The sequence below is a fragment of the Eulemur rufifrons genome, chromosome 10 (assembly GCF_041146395.1).
Source record: "Eulemur rufifrons isolate Redbay chromosome 10, OSU_ERuf_1, whole genome shotgun sequence".
Lineage (NCBI taxonomy): Eukaryota > Metazoa > Chordata > Mammalia > Primates > Lemuridae > Eulemur > Eulemur rufifrons.
Window position 1 is genome coordinate 7,112,927 of NC_090992.1, and position 24,253 is coordinate 7,137,179.

General features: G+C 50.3%; 4 protein-coding genes across 7 annotated transcripts; 2 read left to right on the forward strand and 2 right to left on the reverse strand.

Annotated features, from left to right (window-relative positions):
- Positions 1 to 100: 100 nt before the first annotated feature.
- On the reverse strand, positions 101 to 6,008 carry APBB3 (amyloid beta precursor protein binding family B member 3). 4 transcript variants are annotated; one of them, XM_069483745.1, is made up of 13 exons: positions 5,893 to 6,008; positions 5,450 to 5,613; positions 5,291 to 5,367; positions 4,653 to 4,713; positions 4,322 to 4,468; positions 4,058 to 4,185; positions 3,800 to 3,805; positions 3,534 to 3,648; positions 3,307 to 3,391; positions 2,948 to 3,031; positions 2,567 to 2,682; positions 2,241 to 2,432; positions 101 to 663 (listed from the first exon to the last, which is right to left on the reverse strand). In XM_069483745.1, exons 1-13 carry the CDS (start codon positions 5,939 to 5,941, stop codon positions 427 to 429), a joined length of 1,461 nt encoding a protein of 486 aa, XP_069339846.1. In that variant the 5' UTR covers positions 5,942 to 6,008; the 3' UTR covers positions 101 to 426. The 4 variants fall into 4 exon arrangements, with proteins under 4 accessions (XP_069339846.1, XP_069339843.1, XP_069339847.1 ...); XM_069483742.1 differs by having other exon boundaries at positions 3,534 to 3,669; XM_069483746.1 differs by lacking the exon at positions 3,800 to 3,805.
- A 171-nt stretch (positions 6,009 to 6,179) lies between these two features.
- Positions 6,180 to 8,803, forward strand: LOC138392908 (SLC35A4 upstream open reading frame protein). The gene is made up of 3 exons (XM_069483748.1): positions 6,180 to 6,499; positions 7,521 to 7,619; positions 8,235 to 8,803. Exons 1-3 carry the CDS (start codon positions 6,485 to 6,487, stop codon positions 8,430 to 8,432), a joined length of 312 nt encoding a protein of 103 aa, XP_069339849.1. The 5' UTR covers positions 6,180 to 6,484; the 3' UTR covers positions 8,433 to 8,803.
- Positions 8,804 to 8,863: 60 nt separating this feature from the next.
- SLC35A4 (solute carrier family 35 member A4) lies at positions 8,864 to 9,838 on the forward strand. Its single transcript, XM_069483747.1, has one exon. It carries the CDS (start codon positions 8,864 to 8,866, stop codon positions 9,836 to 9,838), a length of 975 nt encoding a protein of 324 aa, XP_069339848.1.
- Positions 9,839 to 11,523: 1,685 nt separating this feature from the next.
- Positions 11,524 to 23,987, reverse strand: LOC138393281 (uncharacterized). The gene is made up of 12 exons (XM_069484464.1): positions 23,849 to 23,987; positions 23,484 to 23,688; positions 23,218 to 23,386; positions 22,601 to 22,678; positions 22,281 to 22,363; positions 21,655 to 21,741; positions 16,095 to 16,228; positions 14,804 to 15,021; positions 14,663 to 14,740; positions 12,795 to 12,947; positions 11,912 to 12,070; positions 11,524 to 11,833 (listed from the first exon to the last, which is right to left on the reverse strand). Exons 1-12 carry the CDS (start codon positions 23,985 to 23,987, stop codon positions 11,672 to 11,674), a joined length of 1,665 nt encoding a protein of 554 aa, XP_069340565.1. The 3' UTR covers positions 11,524 to 11,671.
- Between the last annotated feature and the right edge of the window lie 266 nt (positions 23,988 to 24,253).

A 24,253-nucleotide genomic window follows, 5' to 3' on the forward strand; every position in this document is an offset into this window, starting at 1 on the left:
CAGGCAGCCACCAACACCAGGCACAGACACAAAAAGACACTTATCTCACACAGGTTGTTAGCCCCCAGCCCTGTCCCAATTCCAATATACTCACACCCAGTGAGGTCACTGAGGGATTTTTATTTGTACTGATTTTGCTATAAAGTGTTGCTGAGGTAGAGCCAACTGTCCAGGGCTGGACAGGGGCAAGGAACATAAGGACCCAAGGAAAGGGGAGCCAGGGTCCTAGGCTGTGGTACAGGGCTTCTCAGTCATCCATATAAACAATAAATTGGGCAATAAATAAAGGATGGCCAAGGATCAGAAGGACAGGCAGAGAAGGCTCCAAGGGGTGAGAGGGTGCACGCTTCAGGGTAATGAAGGGGTGGGTATAGATACAGTTAGGCATGGACCCAAAGCCTCCTTCCCTAGCCCTTCCAGATAAATTTAGGGCATATGGAGCAGAGAAGGTTTCAGTCGGAAGGCATCAAGAAATGAGAAGACACCCCGCTTTCGAGGGGCTGCCCCTGCACCGCCAACCCCTCCTTTGAGCAGGGGGAGGGGCAGGGGACCTCCTGGGGAATCCATGGAGCTGGTCCGCTTGAGCCGCAGACGGGCCCGGGCCTGGGCACCCCAGGCCTTGCCTCGAGCTGCAGAGGCCACAAGACACTTCTGGTACTGAACCTAGGGAGAAGGGGAATGTGAGGATCAAGCTACTTTCTGCCCCTGGAATCCCTGAAAGCTCCTGTAGGATGGAGAACTCGCCAAGGCTTCTGTCTGATATGAAGGTAGTAGTTGGCCACATCTGGAGTCCCTACAGCACTCCCAATAACAAAAACAAAACAATATTTATTGAGCACTTAAAGAGGGCTGGACATTATGCTAAGTGCTTTGTATAACTCAGTTATTTATGAGGCCTATTATCCCCATTTTGCAAATGAGGAAATTGAGATTCAGAGTATATGACTTGCCCAAGGTCATATAGCCAGAAAATGGTAGAATTGGCATTCAAACCTAGTTCTGACTGTGGCCTGTACTCTTAGCTGTACCTACCAATATGCTGCCTCTCCTCCATCTCTCACTGGTGTGGACCAAGTCAAAGCAGATTCCCTAGTCAAGGGGAGGGGTGTACAAACCAACTTCATTACCAATGCAAGTGCCCTCAGTCTTCTCTCATTTGAACTACTCAACGGGGTCCTAACTGGCCTTCCTACCACCTGTCCTGTGCCCTCCAAATCTTTTACCCATAGTATAGTTTAAGTGGTCCTCCTAATCCACAAACCTGACTTTCCTGTCTGGCTCAAAACCCTTCAACAGTTCCTAGTGCCCCAGGAGAAAATAAACTCATCACCCTGGCCTCTAAGGTCCTCTATGACCTGGTTTCTGCCATTTTCTCTGCATCATCTCTCCCTACATCTGCCCTTGCATGCCAGATACACTAGGATCCTTTCAGACACTCCAATCCACTAACACCTTTATCACCTTTACAGCTGAGGTTCCCCGTGGTTGGCACACCTGCCCCATTCCCCTTCACTTAGCTAACTTCTTCCTTGGAACCTTTAACTCTTGGTTTTCTATCACCTCTTACAAGTAGCCTTGCTGATCCTTGAAGGAGCCACCTCCTCCATCAATCTGTGGTGTACAAGTTCTTTCTGGTCTGTCTCTCTCCTTCCTAAGTGTTCTGTGAAGGCAAAAGCTGTGCCCTCCATACCACTGAATTCCTGGGGTCAAATATGGTGCCTGTCCAAGCATGCACATGTGGGTCACGGCCAACACCATGCATTTTGAAAAATAAATAAGTAAAAAATATGGTGCCTGGTAGCCTGTAGGCACTCTCATTTGTTGAATGCATGAGTGAACTGAACTAACAGAGTGTAAGTATCCCACACTCAAATGCCCACAAATGCCAGGAAATAACCTAAATGAGACAAACAGACAAACATAGACAATGCCCACCTAATAGGGCATAGCCCCTACACAACTCTGGCTGCATGCTGACATTTGTATGTGTGAATGCAGTGCCAGAGCTCCTAGTATTTTAAGAAAAACAGGAATTGTAATTATTATGTGAAATGTCCTGGACTTTAAATATTGGTAGTTAATTAAAACTTACTAAAAACAGCACTGAAGGCCAAAACACTAGTGATCCACAGTCAGCCCAGGTTTATGATCTCTGGAGAAGCTGCCAATCTTGCGCCCCAGTCAACAATAGAGAGCAGCTGCAGGGCAATCCCACCCACCCATTCCCACCCCTAACTCACCATACAGGCAGCCTGCACAGCTTCGGAGAGTCCACCTGCATGGGGCTGGCACCAGAAGGCTGCACACTGGAAGCTCTGACGGCCCAGGTCGGCAATGAGGCCAAAGGTATGTGGGTCACGGCCAACACCAATAAAGGTCACAAGGCGCACAGGGCACTGCCACAATGGCTCCTCCTCTGCACTGGCCTCTGCCTGCCCACACAAGGCTTAGTCACCAGAGGGCCGACGACTGGCTAGAACCACTGAACTCTTCCAGCAGCAAGCAGTGACCCCTCAGCATCCCTGCTCACCCCTCCACAGCCCCCAACTTCACCCTCTTCTGATACCTGAATGGGATGTGCAGTCATGAGAGAGTCAGACACACTGAGTATGGTGGGAACCCAGGTGTTTCGGTCCCCTCGGGCGGTGAGGGTACCAATGGCCTCGTTCAGTACATCCATGCCTGGGGGAACATGCCCACCATTGTGTCTCCCAATTGTAAAGAAAGAAAGGGTCTGTAGGGAGTACCTACACCCCTCTCACTGACTTGGGACTCAGAAATGTGAATAGGATAGCTGGAGCTGGGCTTAGAATTTTGAGTTAGGAAAGCTGGTACATCCCAGACCATACAAGGCCATGTGAGGACTGAGAAATGACAGAAGATCCTGCCTCACCCACCTTCCCCTGACCTTATGCAGACCACTCCATCTAGTCCCCTCAGTCCTTACCCATGGCTTTGGTGACTGGCAGGGTCCCCATGTACAGTGCCTCATACTTCTGAGCAGCCTGGCTCACCGCATCCAGTAGCTCCACTGAAATAAACATACACATCAAGTTGGCCTGAGAGAGCTCTCTCAGTTACCCCTTTCCCCACCCTTGTGAGTGGGTCAGGACTCAGGCCAGAGCTGGTACTAATAGAATAAAGGCCTACAGATGCTCTTCCAATTCAGAGCTTGGGACCCCTGGGACCACACCCCTCAGAAATTTCCTATCTCCAGAGAAGTACTAAACAACCAGGAACATCCCCCCAACACCAAGTTTCACCTAAGCAGCCCAAGGCAGCAATGCAGCACCTCCTTCCCCATACCTTGCTGTGGCAGGTCTTCCGGGCAGATGGGGTCTGGGGAGCAGCAAGGGGCATCACCACTGACCCCTACTCGCTCTGACAAGATCTAAAACACAATGCAGCCAGCATGAGTCACAGGGAGAGATGGGGATTAGGGTAAAGGGGCCAATACCACCCTTCCCCAACTACCTTGGAAGCTTCAGACCCAGCCCTATACCCACATTCCCTGTCCCACCCATGGCCCTTACCTGGGCACAGAGCCCATGTAGGGCACTGGCAATGGCCTTGGCAGGGACATCACAGCGAAACACATGGCACTTGAGCATACAGCTGTCTTTTTCACCCGCCACAAAAGCAAAGTCCCTGGCAGGGGCAGAGATGAGGCTGGGGTAGAGGCTGGTTAGAGGCAGGGGCATGTAGTGCCCACAGGAGGCTGTGAAGTCAGGCTAGGGATATGGCACAGATGGAGTAGAGAGGTCAGGGTTGGGCCTCAGGGCACCTAGTTGTTACTCACCTGTCACTGTTCCGGAAGCATGTGGGAGCACAGAAGAGAATCAGCCCAACCTCTCAGGCTCTCCCCAATCTGTCCCTGCTGAGTTGGACCCACCCTCCCCAACCAGGACTGGACCAGGCAGGGGAGGCAGTGTTGGGTCCACGTCAGAGGATCTGTGTCCAGGGGTTCAAGTTCTGGGGATCAGCATCAGTGGGGATCACAGCCTGCAGGTGGGGAGGGAGAAGTAGCTCTCGCTTGTGGGAATGTAGACATCCTTACCGGCCCTTGGAGCTCCCCACGCCCCATACACGGATGTGCACCAGAGGTTGGCAGTGGATCAGACTGTGGTCCAGGGGATTCACCAGGCTCATGGCATCCTTCTTCAGGATCATCAGCATGTTCTGACCCTGCCAAGGTCAGAGGCCAGCCTAGAGCTCAGATACAGGTGGTTGCTATGTGGAACAGGAAATTCAGGGACAACTACCTCTGCTGGGCCCTGGGCTGAACCGCTGTGGTGGGGTGGGGGGTGCCCAGCCAGCTCACCTCACCCCAGGCACCATCTGGGGGCTGGCTCTGGCTGCAGGTCTGGGCCAGTTGCTGGATGCAGTTATTGACAGCAATACTGCTCTTCCCTGGTGCCAGGTCCTCTTCGGGTACTTCTACCCAGCCCAGAGAGCGGACTGCAAAGCACTGACGGGTTAGAGGAAGAGACAGGAGTAAGTAGTGATGAAGTAAGGTGTTAGGTGCCACAGGCTCCACACGTGTAAATCCTCTGGTACCCCCTGCCTTCACCCTTGATCACATCTGCTAAGTCCAATCCCACCCCAGGTCTTTCCCTTGGGACCTCCCAATGCCCTCAGGCCCAAGTCACTACCTTAGCTCCTGGCTCCATGCTCTGGATGTAGGATTCCTCACCATACCAGGACAGAGAGTTACTGGAACAGAGCAGAGCTAGTAAGAAGACCACATTTCCTACAGTGGTAGCACTGGTAAGGCCCAGACTACTTGATGAGCACAGGATGTGGAACAAGACTCAGAATGTAACACCATAAATAAAACCAGAGTGGGGTAAAGCCCAGGACCTATTAAGTTAACTTAATATGAAGTGTGACTTAGAATTTGAAGGAAAATTTGGGACACAGGACCCAAACACAGGACATAGAATAAAAGTCACAAACATGGAACAGGGTCAAATATGTGGCCCAGAGCCCCAAACTGGAACAAGAGACCCTAGAATACAGGATAGGAACCCCCACAGGCAAAGCCTAAGATAATGGCCAACTTGTAGAACTGAGAATATGGAAAGGAACACATAAAGACAAGCTTAGAACAAGGGACAAAATTCAAAATACCGAGTGTCAAGAACATGAGACAGAGCCAAGAACACACAATACAACCCAAAACATCGACAGAGTCCAGAACCTGGGCTGGAAAGCAGACTGTGGGGTCCAGCTGCATTTTTGAATGCCATGGAACCCCAAGCCTTTCATTTTGCATGGCCATCCCTGTTACCTCCGGTCCAGTGAGCTCTCCAGGCTGGAGAAGGATCTCCCTTTGGGGGGCCGCAGTCCCCAGATCCCCTCGGGCCCCTGTAGAGTGGGGGTTAGTCAGTGTAGCAGCAGGCCTAGGTCCACACATGGGCTCAGGACCCCTCCTCGTACTTCCACCTACCGTTCCTGGGTCCTCTGAATCTCCTAGTTCCCAGGTTGGGCGCTGCCACTGGGTGCTACCACTGGGTACGTGCCAATAGTAAGTACCTGCAGCATCTCGGATCTTCCTCCAGCCAGGGGGCAGGCCTGGCTCCCCCTCCAGACTCTGGTCCCCCCACAAGTCATCTGTATGAACACAGAATTGGAGAGGGGGGTGCATATTATTTGTGAGTTCAGAATAACATCCTGTCATAACCCTCCTTCCATCCCAAAGGGGGCAGCTGTTAGCCTGGAGGTCCAAGCTCCCCAATCTTGAAGATACCGCATTTAAAGATCAGGGTTCATTTAGACCTGGTCCTCACACCGAGGCGTATTCCCCACCCTGTCTTTGAGCCTTTCCTAGCCTTTTGCACTCCTCGTCCCCCCTCAGCTCCTAGTCCTTCCACCAGACCCCTCCGTGCACACCATCACAGTTGACCAGAATGATGGCCAGCATGTAATCCTTGCCCAGCATAGCGCCGGCTCCGTCCCCGCCGGGCTCTGCCAGCGAGCACTCTCAGCCCAGCGCGACCTCCGAAGCTGCAAACGGCCGGGCCAGCTGGCGCCGCACAAACACTGGGCGGAACAGGGGCAGGTCCTGGGGGCGGGTAGGGGCGGGCTCGAGGGGTGGCGCGTGTAGACTGGCGGCTGGATCTCCAAGTGGATGCGTGTTTCCGTGCGTGGGTCCGGGGGAGGCGCAAGGATGTCACCCGACCAGCAGACACCACCGCACAACTATGACCTCAACAGGCGGCAAAAGACCGTCCAAGCGACGCGCGCATGAGTGAGATCATCGCGCCCTGGTCGTATGCGCGCGCACACGCATCGTGGGCCTCGACGGGTGGGGTCACGTAGAAGTATCTGCGAACCAGAGACCGCCAGGGTTTGGTCACTAGGAAAGCCCCACCTTACCCTGTCTAAAAATGCCCGGAAGTGCCTTCGCCCTCAATAAAGATGGCCGTACCTCTTGGCATGTGGGAGGCGGGTCTGCGCCTGCGCAACAAGTTCGGCCGGGAAGATGGCGGATGACAAGGTGAGTGAACGTGTAGGGGAGATCTGCAGTCGTGGGTGGTCTTCGCGCTCCATGACCTTTTTAGTTCTGGAGAGAAAAGACACTGGAGCGGCTCAGGGGTGGGGGTGCCCCTCATTACCTCTGGAGCTCCTGCCGACTGCCTCAACAGTGGGGGGTGGCGTGGGGGTAGCATTAGGCGAGGCGGGTGGAGCCGGAGATCCCCCTGTGTCCTCTCCCAGGAGCCATCACGATCCCCAGTTACTAGCACCCACTCAAACACATTCACCCTGAAACCCTCCTCACTCTGCCCCACTCCCTAGCCGCCGAAATTTCCCTCCCAGAGACGCGGTATTTTCAGTCACACGGGTGCTCACACCACCCTCATTCAAACACTCCCTTGCATACACTCTGAATTTCATACTTACATATGGTCAAAATCACTCAGTTCATTTACTCACACACTTGCCCATAGTCATTGTCTCTCGCATGCAGTCATTCACATTCAGTTTGGGATGGCCTTGGGCGGAAAGGGATAAAGCCCAGGGAGAAATCAGGTTTACCCCCAAATTGTCCAGGGAACTACCTCAGTCCATTACTCACCATTGGTCTGGAATGTCGGCATCACCCACACATTTACTAAGTATTTGCCAGTCCCTATGTCAGGCACTGGAACACAGCAGCCAAAAACATTTTTCAGGGAGTTCATAGTCGAATCAGTAGTGCTTCCCTGATAGACCTAATTGAAGGTCCCCTAGCTGTCCCTCCTGCCTTCTCTATACATTGCTTGCTATATAAAATTCTTGTAGAGAGTGTTGTAAGTTACTGGTGCAGATCCTATCTGTCACCCTCTCCCTGGCCCCTATGTGAGTTGTGTGCTTTTCAATGCCTTTCTTCCTTTACTTACCACTACCATCTCAGGAAGCTTTTATAGGAAGAGGTTTCTTTGGCTCACCCCAACCCCTCCAATTCTCAGCCTCTTATAGAATTGAGCAAGGGATGGGGCTGGGTCAAACTGCTGGAACTAGCCTCTCCCTGTTCCTAGGATTCTCTGCCCAAGCTTAAGGACCTGGCATTTCTCAAGAACCAGCTGGAGCACCTGCAGCGGCGTGTGGAAGATGAAGTCAACAGTGGCGTGGGACAGGTAGGGACTGTTCCCCCAACTCCGGCCCCCACCTTAGGCTTTATTGCCCAATGAATGTGCTCTTGAGTGTTGAGTGGGTAGTAGAGATTTATTGAGCAAATGGTTATTGAGGGTCTGTTCTCATTCACCTTGAGGAAAGTTTCCTTGAGAAAATGGTACTTGACCTGGGATCTTGAGTGGGAGTTAATTAGGTAAAGAGCAGAGGAAAGAACATTATAAGGGAACAGCATATGCAAAGCCCTTGTGATGGGAAGTAGCATTATGAACATGAGGGCTGAGAGGAGGTAAGTTTGGCTGCAGTAGTGGGGGAACATGCTAAGAAATGAGGGTGGAAAAACAGGCAGGGCTCAGATTCCCCAGGGGCATCTCTGGCCTTGTGGCAGTAGGGTTCTGTGTTTGGAGCCTTCTGACCCCAAGATTCTGAGATTGTGGGATCAGGACCCCTAGATTCTTTTTGTGGCTCCAGACCTTGAGAAAAATCTTTCGAGAAAATACCACAGTTGTTTAGAGTGAGGAGGAAGTAGTGATGGAATGCTCTAATCCCAGCTTGAGTAGCTCCTGGGCAGAGAAGTGAGGAGAGCCTGGCTGAGTTTCCTTCTGCATTTTTCTCTGCAGGATGGCTCGCTGTTGTCCTCTCCATTCCTCAAGGGATTCCTGGCTGGCTATGTGGTGGCCAAACTGAGGGCATCAGCAGTGTTGGGCTTTGCTGTGGGCACCTGCACTGGCATCTACGCAGCTCAGGCATATGCCGTGCCCAACGTGGAGAAGACATTGAGGGACTATTTGCGGTCACTGCGCAAGGGCCCCGACTAGCTTTGGATGCCATGGGGGAGGCAGGATGAGCAGCTGGGGCCTGCAGGTGGAGGTCTTTCAACCACAGACATTCTATCTGGCTTCCCCAGCTATCATCCATTTGCTGTCTCCAGCTTTTCCTGCCACATTCATCCTTGCTTCCTTTCCTGCAGAGTGTGGACAGTGGCTTGTCATCCTGCACTCTGGACTCCTTCCCTCCCTAACTCCATGGAACTGGCCCCAAGACTCTGGTTTCAAGGGCGACCAGCCCCTTCTCTTCAATCCCGGACTATGGAGTTTGCAGCTGACTCTGATCCTCAGTATTCTCTCTGGCAATGTACCACAGCTCCTCCCTCCTGGGAGCCGGCCCCATAACTTGATTTCCCCCAAAGGTGTCACAATCCCTACTGCCCCTTGCTAACTACACAGGCCACCTAGGGTCTGGCGTGGGCATGAGTGTAGAGGACGGGGGTATACCAGGCCTGGGCCGTCCCAGGCAGGCCCGTTGGACCCTGATGCTACTCCTGTCCACTGCCATGTATGGTGCCCATGCCCCATTGCTGGCGCTGTGCCACGTGGATGGCCAAGTGCCCTTCCGCCCCTCCTCAGCCGTGCTGCTGACTGAGCTGACCAAGCTACTGCTGTGCGCCTTCTCCCTCCTGGTGGGCTGGCAAGCATGGCCCCAGGGGGCCCCACCCTGGCGCCAGGCTGCTCCTTTTGCACTATCAGCCCTGCTCTATGGCGCTAACAACAACCTGGTGATCTATCTTCAGCGTTACATGGACCCCAGCACCTACCAGGTACTGAGCAATCTCAAGATTGGAAGCACAGCGCTGTTCTACTGCCTCTGCCTCCGGCACCGCCTCTCTGCACGCCAAGGGTTAGCAGTGCTGCTGCTGATGGCTGCGGGGGCCTGCTATGCAGCAGGTGGCCTTCAAGACCCCCGGAACACCCCTTCTGGACCCCCTCCAGCTGCTGATGCCAGCCCCATGCCCCTGCATATCACTCCGCTGGGACTGCTGCTGCTCATCCTGTACTGCCTCATCTCAGGTTTGTCATCTGTGTACACAGAACTGCTCATGAAGCGACAGCGGCTGCCCCTGGCCCTTCAGAACCTCTTCCTCTACACTTTTGGTGTGCTTCTGAACCTAGGTCTGCATGCTGGTGGTGGCCCTGGCCCAGGCCTTCTGGAGGGTTTCTCAGGTTGGGCAGCACTTGTAGTGCTGAGCCAGGCGCTAAATGGACTGCTCATGTCAGCTGTCATGAAGCACGGCAGCAGCATCACACGCCTCTTTGTTGTGTCCTGCTCGCTGGTGGTCAACGCCGTGCTCTCAGCAGCCCTGCTGCGGCTGCAGCTCACAGGCGCCTTCTTCCTGGCCACGCTGCTCATCGTCCTGGCTGTGCGCCTGTACTATGGCAGCCGCTAGCCCCTGACCCTGTGGATTGGGTGCCACCATCAGAACCCCCTCCCAGGCCTCCCTTCCCCTCCCCTCAGCAGCCCTGTAACAAGTGCCTTGTGAGGAAAGCTGGGGACGTGAGAGCAGCCAGGTTAGTCTCTGGAGGTGGGTGGATGGGTACCCCTAGCAGATGCGAAGAGTGGGTTTGGTTATGGAAACTCTTAACCACCCCACTCCACCAAGCTCTTTCAGGCTAAGGAGTTAGCGTAGCATCAATACCTAGGCCTGATAAATGACCCCATCCCTGGTGGGGGTGGGCTCCCTGCCTCGTCCTGCATGAACACAGTTGGTCAAAGTGGGGTGTGGGCAACAAGTGGCTTTCCTTCCCTAGTCACCCCAGCAGACCCACTGCCCCCATGCCTGGTGCTGGGTGCTTCAGCCCAGCTGTGGTGCATGATTCCCTCATAAGGAATGCTCAACCCCTCCACTGTCATGCAGGAAAGCCCAATAAATTGCCACGGATTATACAACCATCACCCAGGCCATTCTGCCGGTCTCCCCAGTTCCAGCAATGCCTGGAGACATACCCCTTCCCCCATCTGCAGTGCTGCTTCCCATACCCAGCCTTTGTTCTGGAAACCCCAGAGATAGCTGGGGTTTGACTCATCTCAGGGAATGTTGCCCCTGGGCCCTGGCTTAAGCCTACACTCCTGAACTTTCTGCTCATCCCAAAGGCCCTCTTGAGCCCGCTGCCCACTCTAAGGCTCCTAGGAGGTGCCATCCTTCCCACTCTGAGTCCTGCCTCTGCCTAGTAGTGTCCCAGCTCCCAGTAGCCTGAGGAAGCTCTACACAGAGTGACTTGGGACCAGGTACAGGAAACTTCTGTAAACTCAATCAGTGTCTCTAACTGCATAAGCAATAAGGTTTTAATAAAGTGTTCTAGAGTGTAGGGTGGTTCCTACAACCACAGCCGTAATTGTCCTGTGTTTTCTATTTGCACAACCCCCTTCAAACATAGTCTTGTTCCCCTGGAGTCTTGAGTATTTTAATTCTGGGGTAACTTCTAGACTAAGAGAAAAAGTTGTTTTCTTCAAGCTGTTGTCAGAGGTACTATTTTCTTTGGGAGCTCCATGGATCTGAGACTGTTCCCTGTCACAGAGCTTTTGAAATTTCCCTGATACTGGGCCCAGCAAGACAAACTGTAGACTCTAGGCTAGAAAACTCTTAAGAACACCAGTGTGGGTTTAATTCTCATTTCCTCTGGTTCCCTCACTGATGATTCCTTTCTGTCATCTGTCTTAAAATCATGGCCAGAGGAATGTCAGGCCCTGTTTCTGTGGTACAATGCCTGGTGAGCTTGTAAAAATAGAGTCCTAGGCCTATCCGAGCCCTATCAAGGCAGAATCTTTGGGAGTAGGGTTTGGGACTTTTTTTTTTTTCCTTAAACAAGCTCCCTAAGTGATTCTGATGTATGTTGAAGTTTGTGAACAACTACTATCTGCGATGTAGAACTATGGCCAGACTTGAATTTGAATTCTGCCTCTGCCACTTAGCTGACTGTCCTTGAGCAGTTACTTAACCTCTCCTAGCTTCAGTTGCCTATCTCTGAAATGAGGATCAAATGGTACCTACCATATGGGGTAGCCAAAAAGGCTAAATGAAATGGTAGGCAGTAGAGACGGACGGGCACAGTGAGACATGGTTAATGTTGTTAATTGTCCATAATGAGGATCAGCTTGGTTGTTGTGTCCCTCCCTCTCCCTTCTAGGACCCTCAAGAATGAGGAGAGAGGAAACTTCCCCTGAAGGCTTCCTGATCACCAGATTTCTCCCCAGGGCAGGGATCCAGCAAGACTGCCCCGGCCTAGTCTGCACCCTGCCGAAGCTGCTGGTTCTGGGCTTGGAGCTCCTGATTCTGTGTGGCCAGATTGATGGTGTCTTGCAGGACGCCAGCCAGCAGGCTACGGTGGTGATGCTCTGTGGTCATGGCCTGCTCCTTCCACAGCCTCTGCCAGGCTCGGAATACCTGTGCCCAAATTCAGAGATGCCTGTCAGTGAGCCAGCCTTGGAACCAGCTCGAGGCCTGCCCTCCATCCCCACTGACCTGCAGTGTGTGGCATGTCCGAGCTTGGGTGGCCTGCACGTGCAGGTCATAGAGGACTGCCAGGTCCTGCTCTGCGGCATCCCGCTCTGCCTCAAGGGCTTCCAGCTGGAGTCTCAGCACTGTCTGCTCCTGTCGCCATCTCTGCCTTTCCTCACAGGCCTTCAGTGATAATACATACCCTTTGTTGAGTGCCACCTGTGTGCCAGGCTCTGTGCTAAATACTTCATGTGTGTTAGCCCATTTTACCAAATAACCATATGGGGCATTGCCATTTTATAGATTTGGCAACAGTAGATCAGAGAAGTGACCTAACTTGCCCATATTATCATGGCTAGTGAAGGACAGAGCTGAGACGACTGACTCATGCCTTCCAACGGTTCACCATCCTCCTAGGGGTAGAATCCAAACCCAGAAGGATGGCAACTTGCCTGTTTAGCCTTGCCTCTGACCATGCACCCGTGTGGCTCCAGCCAGACTGGATAATTTGCAGTGGCCACCCACCACTACGTGTACAGGTTCTGTTGCTTAATTTGTTCACACAAGTTACGTTTATTGAGTGCCCTATGTGATAAGCACTAACTACCCTTATGAAGCTCAGAGTCTAGTGAATTCCCCTGGCTGACATCTGTTTGTCCTTTATGCCTCAGCTTAGGTACTGTCTCTGGTTTTCTTCAGCCTGAGTCAGGTCTACCTCTTCCTTCCCACGAGCCCCACTTTCCCCCATCGCAGCACTTGGCACTGAGACTTGCCTCATCCATCCCCGCTGGGCTGTGAGGGCCACGAGAGGGTTTGGATCAGTCAGCTGAGATTGATGCTGGACCCAGCCCCCAGCATGGTGCCTGGACCAGTTAGAGCCTCAGGGGCCTGACTTGACCCTCCTTACCTCCTCCAGGCCTTTGACCTGGTCACCTGCCACCTCCTCCTGTTCCAAATGCTTGAGCTTCTCTCGGATCCAAATTTGGTGCTGCTCTCGCAGTCTTTGCCTCCGGGCTTGGGCCAGGAAGAACTGCAGGGCCATATCTGGGACCTGCTGGGCCTAGGTGGCATTAGTCTAGGCTCAGCAATAAGCCCATGAATGCAGAGGCTACTCCCAAAACTACATCCAGGATTTAAGTGGCCTGGAAGAGCCTATAGCCTGGGCAGAGACTCGGAAGGCCGTGGAGGAAGGGGGAAAATATTGGCTCCCATACCCCTAATCCAACCCAGTAAGAAAATAGTCCCCCTCATGCTCCTCCCTTAGGGATCCAGTAGCCATTCAGGTCCTTTATTTGCCGGAAGCTTACTACTTTTCCCTGATGTCGGGCAGGGTAAGCAGGAGGCAGATTGGCCTCTGCAACTCTTCACTCCCTCAACAGCTTCCAGCTGTTCCTGGGGTACATGCGGTATTACCTGTTCCTCAGAGTCCCTGTGAGTATTCTTTTGGTGGAGCCCAGGTCTTAGAGATGCTGTTCTTCCTGCCCCTAGAGGAAAATGTGCTTAATCACATCAAAGGTGAAGAAGACTCCCCACCCCAAGCTATCCCCTGAGCCCCAGACCCACCTTGGAGCTCCCCCTTGAGGCCTGAGCTATGGCTTGCTGCTGAGTCTATCACCTGCTGAGAAGATACCAGGAGTGAAAATTCCACACCGTTCCTCCCAGGACAGCGTAGATTAAGCTCATGGCTTTGAAATCAGATCAGGGTCTCAACCCCTCCTTTTCTTAGCTGTATTACCTCAAGCAAGTGACTAGCCTTTTGAGTTTCCATGTCCTGCATAAAATAGAGCTGATAAAAGCCATAGAGAGCAAGAAATGAGGTGATACACCTCAAGCACTGAGCAGCAGGCACTCGTTCAGTAAATGCGAGCTAACGAGCCTTCTTCCCAGAGCGCAAGGCTGTAAGAACAAGTTGTAAGTAATTATGAAAAAGGAAGAGAAGGATCAAGAGAGGCTGGACAGGTGCAGCCTTTCAACCACCCTGTGGCCAATCATGGAAGACAGCGCTGCCTTCCGCATAAGAAAGGCCATGCAGCCTACGGAGAGGAAAGAGGAGGAGAGTAGGCGCCTAAGGACCATGATTGCACCCCTGCTGCCTCTGATTATGCCTGTGACCCTGGGCTCACATCTTTCACATCTTTTCTCTGAGCCTCAGTGTGCTCACCTGGAAAATGGGAGCAATGTTTTCTTCCCTGCTTAAAATACTTCTGTGGCTCACCTTTGATCTTCAAGACAAAGTCCAAGCACCTCAATACATTTACAAAGTCCGTATGACCTGGCCCCTGCTGCCCTCTCCAGTCCTTCTCTCCTGACTCTCTTCCTCAATTTCTGTTCTCCAGCAAATTGAGCTGCTTGTAGTCCCCCAAAGAGATCAGGCACTTGCTCACCTCTGAGTCTGTGCCTGTCATTCTGCCTCGAATGTTCGTCACTCATCTTTGCTGACCCCCTTTAGGGATCCCTTCCTCCATGAAGTCTTCCTTCCCTCTCTTGCCAAAGCTAACTTAGATGCCCCATAGAACCCTGTGTTTATACGCCTTTCAGAGCACTGATTATGGGGTTGTGATTGTTTCTTCCCAGGAGGTATAAACTCCATGAGGACAGGGAATTCCCACGGCCTACATGGTACTGTGCCTAGCACGTAGCAGGTGGTCAATAAATGTTTGGGAACAATCAATCAATGAATGAACGGAGGGAGAGCCTCCTCATAGTGCTCTGTTAACAGAAGACAAGAAGGCAGATATAAATGGAGCTCCCAAAAGGTTGGATGAAAAGACATACCTGTAGTTCTGGCAGCCCCTCAGCTCTGGCTCCTTTCAGCACCTGGCTTCTTGGGCGCTGGATCCATGCTTTTACCACCTACGGAGAGAAGGTTCAAGGTGGGCACTGGCCATGGCTGGTCCAGGTGCCCCCAGGCCTCACCTTGCTCACCTGTAGCTCCCTCAGTGCCCTGCCCAGCCGGCTTAAACCATTGTCTGTCAGGGTGTCCCCAAGGAGACTTAAACGTAGGGTGCTCAGGCCAGCCCGGCGGGCCCGAGCCTCTTCTACTGCATCCCACAGGGTGGGCCTCACCTGTTTCAGCTCCATCCTCCTTCCTGAGGCCCCCAAGAGAGCAGCCTGGAGCAAACTCAAGGAGATACCTAGTAAAACGACACCAAGAGTGAATTACTCCTTCCTATGGACTCCAAAGCGCACTACCTATAATAATTTTACTTTTGATTAGTAGTACTAGTCATAAAAACATCTAACCTTACTAGGCTTTTATACATGCTCGATGGCACTTCACTAAGGCTGTTCATGGATTGCCCCTTTTTATCCACCCACACTCCAATGAGGCAGAAACTCTAATCTAGCCTGCCTCCCCCTCCATTTTCCAGATGAGGCAAGTGCAGCTTAAGGAGGTCAAGTGACTTCTTGGTGAGTGGCAGAACTGAAATTCAAGCCCAGTTCTGTCTGACACTAAAGCTCGTGCCCTTCATCATGATACCAAACTGGCCTAGAGAGAAACATGTCTGCCCCTCCCTCGCTGCTTTATCCTCGAGAGTATGAACTGCCCCAACTTAGTTTCCTCATTCCACAGGGCCTGGCACGGGCATGTCTGGGAGCTTGTTGGCCAAGTGAATGTGTGTTTGTTGATTTTGGAGACGGAGAGCCAGACCCTTTTTTTACTCTTTTATTATGGAAAATTTCAAACATATACAAAGTGTAGAAGATCCATCTACTTATCACCCAGCGTCGATAATTATCAACTCATAGCCATTGTTGTTTGATTTGTACCTTCCATCTTGACCTCCCCCAAATCCCTGACATCATATCCTTTCAGAGCCTGATTTTTAATGGGTGTATGAAAATAGGCAAGTCCCTTCCCCTCTCTGATTCTCCCGTTAGGCCTGCCTCCCTTTCCTCGTTTGTAAATTGTATCTGCCTCATGGGGTTGTAGTTAGAATTGAAAGTATTAGTGGAAAAATACTTGGTAAATTGTTGAAAGCCTCTGAAAGGTGAGGGGTTGCTTTTACTATTGACCTTGCCCTTACCTCCCCAGACTTCAGCAGCCTAGGTACTCTGGGGCTCCCAGTGGGAGCTGGCCCTTCCAAAAGGTCAGGCTCCCTCTCTGGGCTGGGGTTGGGGCTGGGGCTAGTTGGGTGACTATGAGGCAGGCCTAAGGCCACATCCCAGAGCTTCCCAAGGAACCCCACACCCTCCCCCTGACCACCTTGGGGGTCCAGGTGAAGAAGTAGGCCACTGTAGTTGTTTCCTTCCAGAAGCCTTGAGATAATCCAGGACAGAGAGCCCTCTACCTCCTCGCCAGCAACCTCACCAGCCAACACCTGCAGCAGGGGGCAGTCTCTGCCAGAGGGAGAGAGAGAGGAAGCAAGAAGTCCATTGGTGGATGGGGAAAGAAACTGGACAGAATCACATTCTGATGGAAAGGCTGACTATTTCCAACAACTTTTGTGCACCCCCAGGCAGATTTGAAATCTTACATAGATCTTTATTTTATTATATAGAGAAAATCTGAAATAATCCACACACAAAAATGACAGAGCTAATAAACAAATTCAGTAAAGTTGCAGATACAAAATCAACACACACCAATCAGTTGTATTTTTATACACTAGCAATAAACAATCCCAAAAGGAAATGAAAAAAATAATTTTGTTTATCACAACATCAAAAAGAATAAAATGCTCAGAAATAAATTTAGCCAAGGAAGTGTAAAACATATACACTGAGAACTACAGAAGACGGCTGAAAGAAATTAAAGAAGACCTAAATATATGGAAAAACACCCTATGCTCATTGTTCATGAATTGGAAGACTTAATATCATAAAGATGACAATACCTCCTAAAGAGATCTAGAGACTCAATGCAATCCCTATCAAAATCCCAATGGCTTTTTTTTCCCTCAGAAATTGAAAAGCCAATCTTAAAATTCATATGGAATTGCAAGAGACTCTGAATAGCCAAAACAATGTTGAAAAGAATAACAAAATTGGAGGACTCACACTTTCCAGTTTCAAAACTTACTACAAGGCCGGGCACGGTGGCTCACGCCTGTAATCCTAGCACTCTGGGAGGCCAAGGCGGGCGGATCGTTTGAGCTCAGGAGTTCGAGACCAGCCTGAGCAAGAACAAGACCCCGTCTCTACTAAAAATAGAAAGAAATTATATGGACAGCTAAAAATATATATAGAAAAAAAATTAGCTGGGCATGGTGGCACATGCCTATAGTCCCAGCTACTTGGGAGGCTGAGGCAGGAGGATTGCTTGAGCCCAGGAGTTTGAGGTTGCTGTGAGCTAGGCTGACGCCACGGCACCACTCACTCTAGCCTGGGCAACAAAGTGAGACTCTGTCTCAAAAAAAAAAAAAAAACTTACTACAAAGCTATAGTAATTAAAACAGTGTGGCATTGGCATTAAGGCTTTGATAAGATCTAACACCCTTTCATGATAAAAATATTCAACACAGTAGGAATAAAAGGGAAATTTCATAATATGATAATGGATATGTAGAGATCAATGGAATAGAACTTAGGGTCTTGAAATAAATCCATATATATGTGGTCAATTGAATTTTGACAAGGGTACCATGACCATTCAGTGTGGAAAGAACAGTTTCTTTAGCAAACAATGCTAGGAGAACTGGACAGTCCCATGCAAAAGAATGAAGTTGGACCATTACTCCATACTAATACAATTAATTAAAAATGCATCAATGACCTAAATATAAGAGATAAAACTATAAAACTATTAGAAGAAAACCTAGGGGTGAATCTTCCTGACCTTGGATTTGGCAATGGTTGCTTAGCTATGACACCAAAACCATGAGCAATCAAAGAAAAAATAGATAAATTGGATTTCGTAAAAATTAAAAACCTTGGTTCATCAAAAGATACTCTCAGGAAAGTGAAAATATAACCTAAAGAATGGAAGAAAATGTTTGCAAATCATAGATCTGATAAGGGTCCAGTATAAAGAATATATAAAGAACCCTTATCACTCAATAAGAAAAATACAAACAACCCAATTTTAAAAATGGACAAAGGATTTGAATAGACATTTCTCTAAAGAAATAGAAATGGCCAACAAGCATATAAAAAGATGCTCAATATAGTTAGCCATTAGGGGAATGAAAATCAAATAAAAATGAAATACTACTTTATAGCTACCATGTTGGCAATAATCAAAAACATGGAAAATAACAAATATTGGTGAGAAAGTGGAGAAGTTGGAACCCTCATATGTTGCTGGTGGAAATATAAAAGGGTGCAGTACTGTGGAACGGTGGTTCCTCAAAAGTTGAACAGAGTTACCATATGATCCAGCTATTCCACCTCTAGGTAAATACCCAAAAGAATTGAAAAGAGGGCCGGGCGCGGTGGCTCACGCCTGTAATCCTAGCACTCTGGGAGGCCGAGGTGGGTGGATCGCTCAAGGTCAGGAGTTCGAGACCAGCCTGAGCAAGAGCGAGATCCCATCTCTACTAAAAATAGAAAGAAATTATATGGCCAACTAAAATATATATAGAAAAAAAAAATTATCCAGGCATGGTGGCGCATGCCTGTAGTCCCAGCTACTCGGGAGGCTGAGGCAGTAGGATTGCTTAAGCCCAGGAGTTTGAGGTTGCTGTGAGCTAGGCTGACGCCACGGCACTCACTCTAGCCAGGGCAACAAAGCGACACTCTGTCTCAAAAAAAAAAAAAAAAGAAAGAATTGAAAAGAGGTATTCAAACAAATACTTGTACATGAATGTTCATGGCAGCACTATTTATAATAGCCAAAAGGTGGAACAACCCAAATTTCTATTAATTGATAAAGGGATCAACAAAATGTGGTATATCCATGCAATGGAAGAGTATTTGGCCATAAGAAGGAATGAAGTGCTGAAACAATGTGGAGAGCTATACTAAGTGAAGGAAGCCAGACATAAAAGATCACCCATTATATGATTCCATTTATGTGAAACATACATAATAGGTAAATCCATAGAGACAGAAACCAATTAGTGGTTGCTACAGGCTGGGGGAAAGGGGAAATGGAGAGTGACTGCTTAGTGGGTACAGGGTTTCCTTTTGAAAGGATGAAAATGTCTTGGAACTAGATAGTTGCACAACACTGTGAATGTACTAAATGTCATTAAACTGTACATTATAAAATGGTTTATTGTTAATTTTATATTTTGTGAATTTTACCTCAATAAAGACCAAAGAAAGAAAGAAAGTTAAGAACAGGCCAGGCACGGTGGCTCACGCCTGTAATCCTAGCACTTGGGAGGCCGAGGCAGGTGGATCGTTTGAGCTCAGGAGTTCGAGACCAGCCTGAGCAAGAGAGAGACCCCATCTCTACTAAAAATAGAAAGAAATTATCTGGCCAACTAAAAATATATATGGAAAAAATTAGCCGGGCATGGTGGCGCATGCCTATAGTCCCAGCTACTTGGGAGGCTGAGGCAGAAGGATTGCTTGAGCCCAGGAGTCTGAGGTTGCTGTGAGCTAGGAGGACACCACGGCACTCTAGCCCGGGCAACAGAGTGAGACTCTGTCTCACAAAAAAAAAAAAAAAGAAAGTTAGGAACAGAGTTACCATATGACCCAGCAATATCACTTCTTGGTATATCTAAGAATATTTAAAACAAATGTCAAAACAAAAACTTGTACATAACTCTTCATAGAAGCATTATTTATAATAGTCAAAAGTGGAAACAAACCCAAATGTCCATCAATGTATGAATGGATAAACAAAATGTGGTATATCCATACAATGGAATATTATTTGGCAATAAAAAAGAATGAAGTTCTGGCCAGGCATGGTGGCTCACACCTGTAATCCCAGCACTTTGGGAGGCTGAGGCGGGAGGATCACTTGATGCCAGGAGTTAGAGATTAGTCTGGACAACATAATGAGACCCCATCTCTACCAAAAAATAAAAATAAAAATAAAAACATTAGCTGGGTGCAGTGGCACATGCCTATAATCCCATCTACTCAGGAGGTTGAGGCAGAAGGACAGCTTGAGCCCAGGGGGTTGAGGTTACCGTGAGCTGTGGTGACACCACTGCACTCCTACCTGAGTGATAGAGCAGCACACTGTGTCTTAAAAAAATAAAATAAAATAAAAATAGGATGAAGTTCTGATGCTACAACATGGGTGAACCTTGCAAACACTGTGCTAAGTGAAAGAAGCCAGACACAAAAGATTACATATTATATGATCCCATTTATATGAAAAGCCCAGAAGAGGCAAATCTATAGAGACAGAAAGTAGATTAGTGGTCGCCTTGGGCTGGGAGTCAGGGCAGGATGGGGAATGCCTGTAAATGGGAACAGGTTTCATTTCTGGGGTGAGGAAAATGTTCTAAAATTAGATAGTGATGGTCAGTGCACAACTTTGCAAATACACTATTAATAAAAGTCACTGAATTGTACATTTAAAAGAGTGAACTTTTCAAGTCATCAGGCATCGTATCAATAAAAAATAAAGATTAAAAAAAAATAAAAGAGTGAATTTTAGGGTATGTAAATTGTATTTCAATAGAGATGTTATTTTTTTAAAAGAATCTTACATAATAAAAGAGACTTTAGAATAGTTTGGAACTTAGGGTACATTTTCCTCTTCTTTTTTGTTTTTCTCTAATTTGTTTTCAGGCGCTTCTGAATTGGGCAATGTTTCCATGATATTACAAACTGCACAAGTTGGTTTGAGATGATTATTTTCTGTCACCACATCATGTTTTCATAACTTTGGGGCACTGAGTAAAAGGTGTAAAGTGGGATATGAAGGTACGGTTCCTTGGGAATTTCCCAATTTTGGTTTATTTTTTTATTTTATTTTTTTGTTTGAGACAGAGTGTCACTTTGTTGCCCTGGCTAGAGTGAGTGCCGTGGCATCAGCCTAGCTCACAGCAACCTCAAACTCCTGGGCTTAAGCGAGCCTACTGCCTCAGCCTCCCAAGTAGCTGGGACTACAGGCATGCACCACCATGCCCGGCTAATTTTTTCTATATATATTTTAGTTGGCCAGCTAATTTCTTTCTATTTTTAGTAGAGACGGGGTCTCGCTCTTGCTCAGGCTGGTCTCGAACTCCTGACCTCGAGCGATCCACCCACCTCGGCCTCCCAGAGTACTAGGATTACAGGCGTGAGCCACCACGCCCAGCCCCAATTTTGGTTTTGAACATTTAGGGTCTTTCCAAGTTTTCAGTCTGATAGATCAGAAGAAATATAAGTGGTTGAAAATGAATTAGAAATTAAAAAATAAAAAAGGAGTAGAAAAACAAAAAATCTGAAAAATCAGACAAAAACACTTGAAGACTATTTGCAAAACTGCCCTTGGTGTACTTACCAACGTTTGAAAAAAACAGTGGCTGAAAATGTGTATTTTTATTTAATGGTTTTACTAATTCTCTACCCAGTTGCTTTTGACCACATTGTCTGCCAACAAAGGATCTTAGCCTGGGCTCTGGAATGCCCTTACTGATGGAGTTGAGGAAAGGAGACACTTTGATGCTGTCTTAGGCCTTGACATCCATATTTCAACCCCCAACCTCACCCCCCAGTGCAGTCAGAAGGCCCCTCAGACTCACGGGGCTCCTGGGAGCTGCAGGATCCGCAAGGCCCCTCGCCAGACGCCCCAGATCTCAGGCCCCTGAGGAGGCTCAGGCCCTGGGCAGGACATGGTGAGAGTGAGCAGACAGCAGGCCCTGTGAAGGAGAGGGTGGGCTAAGGCTAAATGTCTAAAGGGTAAAGGGGAACAGGTACCCTCCTATCCTCACCTGCCATCACCCTCTGTGGCCTGCAAGTACAACTCTGAGGCAGCTCTTGAGTCAGACACCTCCACTTCACTGGCATCTTCCACCACCCTGTAGGAAGGGGAGGCTGAGCTCAGCTCCTAAGCACCAGGGTTCTGTCCAGCCCCCTAGAACGTCTGCCCGGGAAGCCCAGGGAGGTCCCCACAGCCTGTAAGAGTCATCCCAAAGGCTCCAGGCTCAGTATATCTCCCTAAAATCCTCTTGTTTTCATGACCTTATTTTTCCTCCTGTGATCTGCCCAGTGAAGGAAACAGGGTAGCTGGGATTGCCCCCACTTTCCAGGTGGAGAAACTGAAGTCCTACTCAGTGTCATGCTCAAAATCACCCATTGTGATAAGGACTGAGTCAGGACATGGAGGTTGGGGTCAAGTGGAAGAAGTGTAAGTGGGGGAGAGGAGTGAGAGGGATGGGGAGGTGGATGAAGAAAGGAGTTGTGAGGGGGTCCTCAGAGCAGACCCTGGCCCCGTAAGCATGACCCCAAGCCCAGAGCTTCCTTTCCCTGGGGTGGCAGCGGGTAGAGGGCTTGGCTCGGGGGAGTCGGCCTGCCTAGGACAAGCACCCTCAGACTCCAGTGGGCCCTGAACACTCACAAGCCCAGAGGGGGCACATCCAGCACCGACAGGTTCTCCACCCCTGCAGTGAGCAGGTCCCGGGTCCTTCCACTGGGGCCGAGCTGGGATCACACAAGCACACCCGTTACAAACTGAGCCTTTCCCCTACCTTTGGCTCACGCGATCCTCCTGTGGGCCAAACAGGGCACCAAGAATCCAGCCATTCCACGGTCAGAGAGGCAAGCCCACGCTGGGGAGTGAAGCTGGACCCAAGCTCTTCTCAGCCTCGGGCTCGCTCTCAGCACGACCATGGCCCCGGCCCCCAGGTGCCGCTCTCTCCCCTCCCGCGAGGGTCTCACCTGCACCAGGCAGAGCGTACTGAGCACGTGGTCAGAGCGGCTGCGCGGCAGCGCTTCCTCAAACAGCGTCCGCAGCAGCTAAAGGGGAGAAGTGTTCAATGGGCGTCGAGAAAGCAGTCATCTGTCCTTCAGCATTTCCGGAGGTGAAGTCTGCGCCAGGCCCTGTGCTGGGCGCTGGGAACATGGTGTCCAGGACAGAAATAGCACCAGCCCGCATGTTCACGGCGAGCCAGAAAGTGAGTAGACGTGTCCCGTGGGACCTGCTGTTTGCTGGTCAGGGGCCCAGGACAAGATCTGAGGCAGCTATTTTGATTTGGGGGCATTTTATGAAGGCTCAGAAACAAAATTTTCAAGTTTATTATCATTATTAGTATTAGTCGTAACGGTGAAGATGAGACCTCCCTGGACATCTGACCTTTGCTGGCCGCCCCTCCCTGACTCTCAGCCTGTCCGCCCAGACTCTCCTTTGCGTGACTGACCCCGGCCAGACATCCGGCCTGGACCACAGGGAGCCGTAGGGGCCCCAGGGAGGGACGCCTGGTCCAGCTGAGGGGGCAGGAGGAGGCGACACCTGAGCCTCGTGAGGCCTGTGCCCTGCCGGCTCCTCGGGGACTCACCTGAGGTACCAGTCGGGGCGCCGCTGTTTCCCTGCCTCGGAGCAACAGGGCCACACTGTACCCTCGGCCCACAGAGCCCAGTGCAGACTGGACACGTGCCAGCAGCTCCTGCTCTGCCTCCTGCAGGGGACACAGGCACATTTCTCTGTCTCGGGTGCCCTGTCCCAGCCTACCCTGAATAAAGGGGCTCGGGAGGCAGTCAGCACCCCAGGATCCGGGGCCCGAGGACTCCCGTCCTCCTCCCATCACCCTCTGGGCCCCCCTACCTGAGCAGCATCAGGGCCCAGGACTCTGTCAAAGGCGAAGCTTCGTTTCTGTGGGCAGGGCTGGGGTCAGCAGCGTCATTCCCGTCTCCCCTGCCCGCACCCGCACCCGCACCCTCTACCTGAGTCTCCTGCGTCCCTGGCTGAAGCAGGCAGACGTTTGTGGGCCCCTCCAGAAGGAGCGTGGGGGTACCGGTCTCCTCAGGGCCTGAGAAAGGTAGACTTCAGATCAGCTCTCATGAGGGAAACTGAGCTCTAGGATCCCTGAGTCCTGCCCTCCACCTTTGCCTCAGTTTCCCAACCTGACCGGGCCCAGCCCTTCTCCTCTCCCAAGAGGCTTCCTTAGCATGAATATGGGGGCTTCTTACCTGACCCCTTCCCCAGCTCCACTTCTACCACCACCGTCAGCCTGGCATGAGGATTGGGAGAAGCAGTGAGGGTCCCTCGAAGGGGCTGAGCTGCCTGGCACAAACCAGCCCCTGCGCTCACCACCTCTCCATACTCCATGGCTGCCACGCTGCTCAGATTCCCCTCAATAATTCATGTCCCTCATCTGAGGACTCAGGGGCTGGGGGTGGGGTGGCTCTGGACAGTAACTTATCAAGGAAAGTGACACTCCCTTCTCTTCTCAGAGAATATTGCATGGGGTTCTTTTTTTCTTTTACAAAAAAATTTCACACATGTCTAACAGTGGGGAGAACAGCATGATGCACAGTAGCCAGCGTCAGCCATTACCACCTGCTGGCCACTCTTATTTCTCCTGTTCCCCGAGC